General features: G+C 65.2%; 1 protein-coding gene across 2 annotated transcripts in view; it reads left to right on the top strand.

The window, feature by feature from the left end:
- The first annotated feature begins 2,849 nt into the window (after positions 1-2,849).
- CTTN (cortactin) overlaps positions 2,850-9,590 on the top strand; it is a 30,527-nt gene continuing 23,786 nt past the window's right edge. The window contains exons 1-3 of one of the 2 annotated variants that reach the window (XM_062195680.1): positions 2,850-2,917; positions 8,633-8,719; positions 8,817-8,890. In XM_062195680.1, the coding sequence (XP_062051664.1) occupies positions 8,633-8,719; positions 8,817-8,890 (161 nt within the window). In that variant the 5' untranslated portion in view covers positions 2,850-2,917. Of the gene's footprint in view, positions 2,918-8,632; positions 8,720-8,816; positions 8,891-9,590 lie in introns of those variants that run through there. The other variant, XM_062195681.1, reaches the window with a different exon arrangement.

Genomic DNA, 9,590 nt, shown 5'->3' with positions numbered 1-9,590 from the left:
GTGGCCAGCGTGCGGGCTGCTTTATCCGTCCCAGGCCGCTCCCCTGGGCGAGCTCACGTCACTGGTCAGTCAGCGCGCGCAGTAAAGAAGCTGGAAGACGGACACACGGGACAAGGACGTCATCCGGGGACCAGCAGGCCCCGCCCTCTGCTCTGGAGGTCCAGAGACCCCATCTCACCAGCACCCCGGGAGATGGGTGGTCGGCCCAACCCAAGCACAGAAATGGGTGGGCTCAGGGCGAGTCTCTGTGTGGCACTGGCCCGAGGAGGAGCCCAGGAGTGTGTGTGGGCATGTCCCGGCCACGCTTGCTCAGCCAGCCGCAGCCATGGGGGCGCTGGAAGCCTGGGTGTCTGGTAGCCCAAACCAAGTCCCGAGCCGGGGGCCCACCCCAGCTGCAGGGCTGGAGGTGGAATCCTGGGAAGAAAGTCGGGCAGTGGTTCCGAGGGTGGCTGACAGCTCCAGCACAAGGGAAGGGTGTGGCCCTCAGGCCTGGGGACGCCCCGAGCCCCGGGCGGGGTCTGGGTGGCCACCGCCATGTCCGTCTGGCTTTCTGTCTTCCTGTCCCGTGTGCCTCACGGTGGGCGGCCGTCTCTTCCGCATGACTTGGTTTCATTGCGGGTGAACACATTGCAGCTTGTTTCCATCAGAACGGGCCAGGGAATTCGTGCTTCTTCTCTGTAGAGCCTGTGCTTGCCGGCTTAGCTTGGGGGCAGCCGCCGTGCCTCCTGGTCTGGAGGTTAACTGTGAGGTCTAAGACGGTGGGGTGTGGCGGGTCACGCTGCCGCTTGCTGCCCGTGTTCCAGGTGGCCCTCCCGGCCAGCCCCCTGCCGACGCGCCTGGGAAGGCAGCAGGGGACGGCCCAGATGAATCTTCAGAAATCAGATACATGATATTAACACGCCTTCCGGCCTGTCCCATAGCTGAACAGAGCCAGACAGGCGTTGGGTAGGTTAAAGCCTCAGGAGAAACAGATCACTGATTCGTAAGCTGTTTCATCAAACATCTCATTAATTCCTCAGTTCTTTTATGCGTTTTCTTCTTAAAGTCAGTTGAAACAAGCCAAGAAAGCAACCAGGAGAGGTGCGGGCTGCGTCTCACACCAACAGGGCCAGGCTTCCCTGTGCGGGCCCCCCCCCCCCCCCCCCCCGTCACCACACGCACCTGCTGCCTGCTAGGGATCGGACCGAGGCTGCTCCCCACCCGGGCTTCCTGGCGACACCAAGGCAGCGGCCCCATTAGGTGATGCCCTCTTCCCATGGGGCTCCCGGGCAGCAGTGGCTGTGGTCTGGTTCCCGGGGTGCTGTGCTCACCCGGTCTCGCTCCTCACCTTCCGAAGAAGCCGACAGAACCCAGCTCCTGGTTCTCGGCGAGGGACCGCGACGGCCACAGCCACGGTTCTCGCCTCGAGAAGACGGCGAGAGCAGCGCCGCTTAGGGATCGTGGGGTCAAAAAGCCTGCAGGTCGGCAGGGGCTCCAGTCGCCAGTTCTCCCACAGCGCAGTTTCTTTTGCTCGTTTTTATTTTTTGTGTTTACTTGAAAGGCATAAATCTCCGCCTCCAAATGCCTGCAGCAGCCAGCCCGGGCCAGGCTGGGCCCGAGAGTCTGGCCCTTGGTCTTGGACAGGATGGCGGGACTAAACCAGGCTCGCTGATACGGGAGGCAGCTGTGCCAGGTGGTGCCGCAACGCCAGCTCCACTCGCCTCTTAATTCCGTTTTGTCCGTGAACTTGAACCTCTGACGTTGGGCCACGCGGTCTTGCAGCTTCCCTTGGGCTCTGTGGGTCTCCTGGCCTGGAAGAAACAAGCCAGGGAGTCGGAGGTGGCAGCGCCCCGACACCAGCATGCTGGGAGGGAGGGACTCCTGCCGTCCCACCCTGGGTGCCAGACGGGTAGGTGAAGCAGCTGACTTGGAAACGCCAGTCCCCACAGGCCCGAAGGGGAGAAGAGAGGAGAAACTCGAGGCCCTGGACGCACGGCCCGGGTCGGTTCTTCCCAGCTGTGGCCAGTCACGTGAGCCGGCTCCAGCGGAGGCAGAGGTGAGCCATCCCCAGAGTGCACTGCCCGGAAGCGTGTTACAGTGGTGACTGGGGAGGACGTGTGGCCCAGCAGGTTAAGCCACTGGTTGAGACCCCTGCATCAAAGGGCCGGTCGAGCCCTGGCTGCTCTGCGTCTGATCCAACGTCCTGATAATGAATGCATCCTGGGAGGCCGCAGCTGATGGCTCAAGTGCTCGGGCCCCTTCTCTCCAAACAGGGAGGACAGGGTAGAGTGGCTGGCTCCTGGCGTCAGCCTGATCTAACTGGCCGTCATGGTCGTTAGGGGAGTGAAGATTTTTCTCTCTCGTTCTGCCTTTCCGGTAGATGGACATAGATAAGATACACTGGCAGCTGCTTTGCTCCACTTTGGGGTGATGTATCACAGTGATGCAGGAGGGGCACTTTTTTTAAGATTATTTATTTGAAAGGCAGAGTTAGGGGAGTTCACTCCCCAGATGGCTGCAGCGGCTGGAGCTGGGCCAATCCGAAGCCATCCCAGGGGGGCTCAGGCCCTGCTTTCCCGCACAGAGCCCCCGGCACCCCCGACTGCACGTCCGTGGCTGGCGCCCGCCTCCCCTGCAGGCTGGGGGCCCCGCGTCTGTCCCGGGGGCCGCGAGGACGGCCCGGCACACGGCTGGGTCCGCGCTAGGCGGGGGGAAGGGGCTCCTCCCCCGGGCCGGGGCCTCTGACACCCGCGGCGGGGCGCCCGCACCCCAGCACCGCCCCGCCGCCCCGCTGCAGCCCCGGGCCCGCTCGGCGCGGGGCGGGGCGTGGCCTCGCGCGGACCCGGATGCGGCCCCGCCCCCGCGGAACCGGAAGTGGGTCGCGGCGCTGGGAGCGGCGGGCGCGGAGGGAGCCAGGGCCGCGCGGACCCCGGAGGCGGTGAGGGCGCGCGGCGGCTGCCCCGGGCACGAGGCCCGTCCCTGAGCCGCGGCCCCGGGGCGACGGCGCCCCGAAACGGGAAGGAAGCCGCGGTCTCGCCGCTCTTCCGCCTGTGGTTTCGGCGCGGGGGAGGGCGGGCGGGGCCGGGGGTCCGTGGCCGGGTTGGGGGTCGGAGAGGGCCCGGCTCCGGGGGGCGGGGGGCGGGGAGGGAGAGGGCCCGGCTCCGGGGGGCGGGGGGCGGGGAGGGAGAGGGCCCGGCTCCGGGGGGCGGGGGGCGGGGAGGGAGAGGGCCCGGCTGGGGGGGGGGGGAGGGTCGTGGCCTGAGGGCATGGGCGGGCGGCGGCCCGAGGGCACAGGGCGAGGGGGCGTAGGCCCGAGAGGAGGGGTCTCGGGTCCTGGGGCCGGGGGTCGGCTGTCGTGGGCGCAGGTGCAGACTTGCGGCGCTCCGGGGCCTGCGTGGGGTTTGCAGCCCCACGGGCCGGGTCAGTGAGGTGCGGCGCCCCGGGCCTGCTGCAGGTGTCCAGAAGGGCGCCGTGGGGGCTGTGGCCCGCAGGGGGTCGCGGTGAGGGGCCCGGGGCTCCTGGGGCTGCAGCCGGCGGGAGGGTGCCCACGCCCTTCCGGGCTTGGTTTGGACCTGGCCGGACGGGGCTTCCTGGAGGCCTGACCGGCTCCGCGGGGCTGCGGACCCCAGCCCTGTCGCCAGGGCAGTGGGGGCAGGCGGTCCCGCCCCTGTGTGAGTCACCGGCCCCAGAGCCGGGAGTCGGTCCTGGCTGGAGGAGTATTTGCCAGATCCTCCAGGACTTGGGAAGGCAGAGGTAGGTCAGCATGGAGCTGGGGCTCACAGACTTTTTTTGACAGGCAGATTAGAGAGAGAGAGAGAAAGGTCTTCCTTCTGCTGGTTCACCCCCCAAATGGCCGCCACGGCCGGCGCTGCACCGATCCGAAGCCAGGAGCCAGGAGCTTCCTCCTGGTCTCCCATGGGGTGCAGGGCCCAAGCACTTGGGCCATCCTCCACTGCCCTCCCTGGCCACAGCAGAGAGCTGGGCTGGAAGAGGGGCAACCGGGACAGAATCCGGTGCCCCGACCGGGACTAGAACCCGGTATGCCGGCGCCGCAGGTGGAGGATTAGCCTAGTGAGCCATGGCGCTGGCCTTTTATTTTATTTTATTTTTTAAGATTTATTTTATTTATTTGAAAGGCAGAGAGAGAGAGAGGTCTTCCATCCGCTGCTTCACTCCCCAAATGGCTACAACGTCCAGAGCTGTGCCAGTCTGAAGCCAGCAGCTTCCTCTTGGTCTCCCATGTGGGTGCAGGGGCCCAAGCACTGGGCCATCCTCCACTGCTTTCCTAGGCCACAGCAGAGAGCTGGACTGGAAGTGGAGCCGCTGGGACTCGAACCTGCACCCGTACGGGATGCCGGCACTGCAGGCAGCAGCTTTACCCGCTAGGCCACAGCGCCGGCCCCACAGAGATTCTTGTTACGGGCCCCCAGCCTCCTGGCAGTTCTGCCTCTGTGATGGCTGACGTAATCGAGGCATTTTGATGGACTTGAATTCGGAGCACTTAAGACTTTGAGTGGCAGTGAGAGCGGTGGGTGCTCAGGACCTGGGAGCCTGGGTGTGTGCCTACCCCCTGAGGGCTGGTTCCTGCCTTGTGTTGCTTCAGTCGGCTGTCCTGGGGGGGGGCTGAGCCCTGGCGCTGCTGTCCCCGTCCTGCTGCTGGGGCCAGGCGTGGGGGGGGCAGGGTCTCCTTGCAGGAAGAGCGTGTGGAGCGTGGCTCTGCGTGGCTCCCGCTGTGCTGAGCTGGTGAGGTCGGGGGAAGCCCGATCCGGGGCTTCCTCGAAGTTGCTCCTCTCTGGTGCTGTTTTTCTCTGCTTACACGGGGCCAGGTTACTTCCTGTCCGTGCACTGCACCGTTGGTGGTGCTGGAGAGAGGCGCTTTCTTTTTGGGGGACAGTATTTTATTTGTTCGTTCGTTATGGCCTTGCCATTCACACAGCGTAGAATCCGCCCACGGAAAGGGTGCATGGTGGTGATTCTTGTAGGTATACTCACAGAGTCGTGCGGCTATCACCACCGGCAACCCCAGAACTGGCCCTGGGCGGCCACTGATGGGCTGCTGTCCCCGCCAGGCACCTCTGGATGTCTGATGCAAATGGCGTGGTGGTACACGGTCCTGTGTCTGCTCCCACGGCTGGCCCCTGCCGTCTGCCATGCCCCTGCCCTCGCCTGTACCCCTGCCCTTGCGCGTCCCTCTGCCATAGCTGTGCCCCTGCCCTCGCCTGTGCCGCTGCCGTCACCCGTGCCCCTGCCGTCGCCCATCCCCCGCTCTCGCCCATCCCCCTGCCGCCTTCCTCTTCCTGCTGAGTCATTGCTCCTGTGCACAAGCCCCCGTGGGCTGTGGCCATCCATCAGTCGGACATGCGGCTGGTTTTCTGCATTTTTGGCTGTGCTCCGCGGTCGGGTGTGCTCCCATTTCCCTGGGGCAGTGCCAGGAGTGGACTTGCTGAGTCATGTGGTCCTGCGGTCTAACCTTTCCAGGAATTCCCGCCAGCAGTGTGACAAGGTTTCAGTGTCCCCACACCCTCACCCGCGCTCACTGTCGTGGGTAAAGGGGCCTCTCGCTGTGGCTTGGGCGTGCACTGCCCTGACACTGAAATTGGACGTCTTTTCCTGCCTGGGCTCGTACCTGTGGAGAAATGTCCTCCCCGGGGGGCAGCTTGTCCTTTCTGCCCGGGGAGGTGAGAGCTCCCGGCATCCGGGGCCGGCAGGGGTCCTGTTCCGTGGTGTCCTCCAGAGCAGTTTCTAGGTCGCCCATTGTGTCGGTTTTCCTTTCCTGTATCCTTGATGTCCATCTGGGAAACCATTGCCAGACGCGAGGTCACATTTAGAACTTGAGTCCGTGGGTCAGGGAGTTTGGATGTGGTGTGGGGTAGCAGTCCAGAAGCGGTGTACAAGCTTGGTTTTCAATCGATTATTCTTATCACGTTTTATTTTTAAGATTTAGACCGCTGAGAGGGTGATAGGTTGCTTAGGGAGCTGCCCTCGGTGGGTTTTCACAGACACTTGCTGTGTATCCCGAGCAGAACTGGCAGAAGTTAGGATTTGGGAAGGGGACTGGGGAGAGAGGAGGAGCAAACCGTTGGGTCGGGAGCCCCTGCGTGCCGGCCCCGTCCCCGGCGTGTGATGCCAGCGGCTCTGCCGGTGACGGGCTTGCTCCCGGTGCACAGGGGACCCTCTTCAGCAGTGCGCGTCCGGGGAGGCGGCTGTGGGCTTGAAGCAGAGGTGGTGTGGTGGTGGCTGGGCCGCCGTCTGGGGCTGTGGAGCCTCGTTCCCGGAACGCGGCGCCCACGTGTGTGTTCTTGGTCTGGGGCACTCCGTGTCCCGGGAGACTCCGTGCCGCTGGCTTTTCTCCCAGCCATGTCGTGATCCCTTCGAGGGGTGTTTTTCTTACGTATTTAAAAGAGTGGCCCAGCGTAGAATTTTGTTTTTAGCAGCATCATAAAATCAGTGAACAGAAGAAGCAGAGAAGCCCGCCGAGGTTGTGAGGCGCGGTGGCGAGGCCAGAGTCGGCGTGCGGAAGGAGCGGGCACGGCCACGCTCCTCGCGGCGCTGGTGGCATCCGCTGCGCGGCTCACCGTCCTGCTTCTGCTGCCCCACACGGCCGCGTTAGCCCTGGGCGGCTCCCCGAGAGTTCTGGCCAAGAGCTCTCGGCGTCTCCTGGCCCCTGCGGCCGGGAGCGTGCCGGCTGCCCGGCCCCTCTTTGCACCGCTGCGCGTAGACCGCCGGGAAGGAAGGTTTGCGTGTCGCGTGTCTCCTGCTCTTTCTCCTTGGGTGGGAGGGCGGAGTCCCTCTGACGGGGCAGGGCCTGTGCTGGCCCACAAGGACGTCCAGGGTCGCTGCCTGTGACGGACGAGGAGGGAAGGCAGAGAGTTCTGGCGTGGAGGGACGGGCGCTCCTCTCCCTGCTCCCAGGCGGGCAGTGCAGCCTCTGCAGGTTCTGCCCGAGGGTGTGCGGTGGGGGACGTGCCCACCTGCCCGTTGCCGAAGCAGCTTCCGGAAGGGTCAGGGCAGATGGCGCCCTAGGAGTGTGAGATAACTGGCGAGGACAGCCGCCTCCAGGCCGGGGGGGGGGGGGGAAGTCAGCCTCGCAGACGCGTGCAGGGACCACCCTGGTGGTCGGGACCGTGGGCGGCTGAGGTCTGTAGCAGGCGGCCCCGGGTGGGACGTCAGGTGCTGTGGGACAGGAGGCTGTGGACTGGCCCCCCAGTTCCCACAGCCGTCTCCCTCCTCTGCGAGCGTACTGGGGCTGGCCGCCAGGGGCGCCTCTCCATGCTAAGATCTAGTTCCTCTCTTCTCCTCCGGGCCTGTCTGGGGAACGTAACGTCTTCTGGGACACCTGGACAGTGGAACGAGGTTTGGCCAGGGATGTTGTAGCTGCGGCCCCGCCCTGTGCTGGGTTCCCTGCCCAGGTGACGAGGCAGGAGTGTGAGCGCCCCAGGCCTTGATTGCACCACCCATCCCACACTGGACTTGGGCTTGAGCCTGGGCGATGTGGAGGGCGGGGCCCCGGGGCAGGGCACGGCTTCCCTCCCTGGTGCCACGCCTTGCGTGCTGCGCTCCGGTGCCGCAGAGGCGCTGGGTGTCCTGGTGCACTTGTGCTTCCTGGGTCTCGGTTCAGGCAGTCGGTCAGTTTTCTCATGGGCTGTGTGAAGTTTTGTTAGCATTTCCTCGGTGACCGAGTGAGCTGTTTTCATTCATAGTTTTTCCTCAGGGTCTCCTGAAGGTTAGATTTCACCTTTGCCGGTCAGAGCCTTGCTTTTCACCTGCTGGTTAAGTTGGCAGGCTGGAGACCGCCGTTGCGTGTGTTCAGGAAGGACTGGAAATCAAAACGGCCGCTCTGGTTTTTAAACTGGGATGAAACACACGCGCCGTGGACGTCCCCCGAATGACTCCCGTGCGCCCCAGAGGCCAGAGCGCTGTAGTCATGGCCTCTGCAGAGCAGGGACCTCCTCACAGTGAGGCCGCCGAGCTCCCCGACCCGAGCGGAAGCCGCAGGCGCGGTGCTGCCGGTGCCTGTGGTGGCAGGGCTCTGACTGCTGCCTGCGGGGCCGGGGTCTCCCCGGCTCCCCCGCGCCCGCCCCTGCCGGTGCCCGTGGTGGCAGGGCTCTGACTGCTGCCTGCGGGGCCGGGGTCTCCCCGGCTCCCCCGCGCCCGCCCCTGCCGGTGCCCGTGGTGGCAGGGCTCTGACTGCTGCCTGCGGGGCCGGGTCCCCGGCTCCCCCGTGCCCGCCCCTGCCGGTGCCCGTGGTGGCAGGGCTCTGACTGCTGCCTGCGGGGCCGGGGTCTCCCCGGCTCCCCCGCGCCCGCCCCTGCCGGTGCCCGTGGTGGCAGGGCTCTGACTGCTGCCTGCGGGGCCGGGGTCTCCCCGGCTCCCCCGCGCCCGCCCCTGCCGGTGCCCGTGGTGGCAGGGCTCTGACTGCTGCCTGCGGGGCCGGGGTCTCCCCGGCTCCCCCGCGCCCGCCCCTGCCGGTGCCCGTGGTGGCAGGGCTCTGACTGCTGCCTGCGGGGCCGGGGTCTCCCCGGCTCCCCCGCGCCCGCCCCTGCCGGTGCCCGTGGTGGCAGGGCTCTGACTGCTGCCTGCGGGGCCGGGGTCCCCGGCTCGCCCGGCCCCCGCGAGTCTCGCAGGCGTGTGTGACCCTGGTGCTGCTCTTTCAGATGTGGAAGGCGTCGGCAGGCCACACGGTGCCCGTTTCCCAGGACGACGGGGGAGCCGACGACTGGGAGACAGACCCCGATTTCGTGGTAGGACTCGGCAGCCTGCCGGGGCGATTTTCCGGGGGATGGGCTGGTTGGCTTCACCGTCGGGGGTGTAGGAGTCACGAGTTCCTTTTCTTTTCAGAACGACGTCAGTGAGAAGGAGCAGCGATGGGGCGCCAAGACCGTGCAGGGCTCCGGGCACCAGGAGCACATCAAGTAAGAGGCCGTGGGGGCGGAAGGGGCGGCGCAGGGGCGGGGTCGCTGCCCTGACAGGTGCTGGAGACGCACGCACACCCAGGTCTCGGGGCAGACGCTCCTGTTGAATTTCTGTACACGAGATACTTCAAAAAGGTGGTTGAAAACGGAATTAACAGATTTATTCTTTTTTATTTTTAAAGATTTATTTATGTATCTGGAAGGCAGAGTTACAGAGGGGCAGAGAGAGAGAAGGGTCTTCCGTCTGCTGGTTCACTCGCTGAATGGCCACAGTGGCTGGGTCTGGGCCAATCTGAAGCCAGGAGCTTCTTCAGGGTTTCCCACATGGATGGCAGGGTCCCAAGCACTTGGGCCATCTTTCTCAGACCATTAGCAGAGAGCTGGATTGGAAGTAGAGCAGCCAGGACTCGCAGCGGTGCCCATATGGGATCCCAGCACAGCAGGCGGCGGCTCTACCCACTGCACCACAGTTTCCAGCCCTTATTTTGTTTTTGTAAAGGCTTATTCTTAGTTACTTGAAAGGCAGAATGATAGATGGGGGTGCAGAGAGAGATCTTCCGTCTTTGGTTCGCTCCCCAGATAGCTGTGGTGGCTGGGGCTGGGCCAGGCTGAAGCCAGGAGCCAGGAACTCCAGCTGGGTCTCCCATGCGGATGGCGGGGACCCAAGTCCTTGGGCCATTTGCTGCTTTCCCAGGCGGGG

This window comes from Lepus europaeus, chromosome 7 (assembly GCF_033115175.1).
Source record: "Lepus europaeus isolate LE1 chromosome 7, mLepTim1.pri, whole genome shotgun sequence".
NCBI classification, from domain to species: Eukaryota; Metazoa; Chordata; class Mammalia; order Lagomorpha; family Leporidae; genus Lepus; species Lepus europaeus.
The sequence above is the reverse complement of the archived record's forward strand: the minus strand, read 5'-3'. Positions and strand labels throughout refer to the sequence as shown.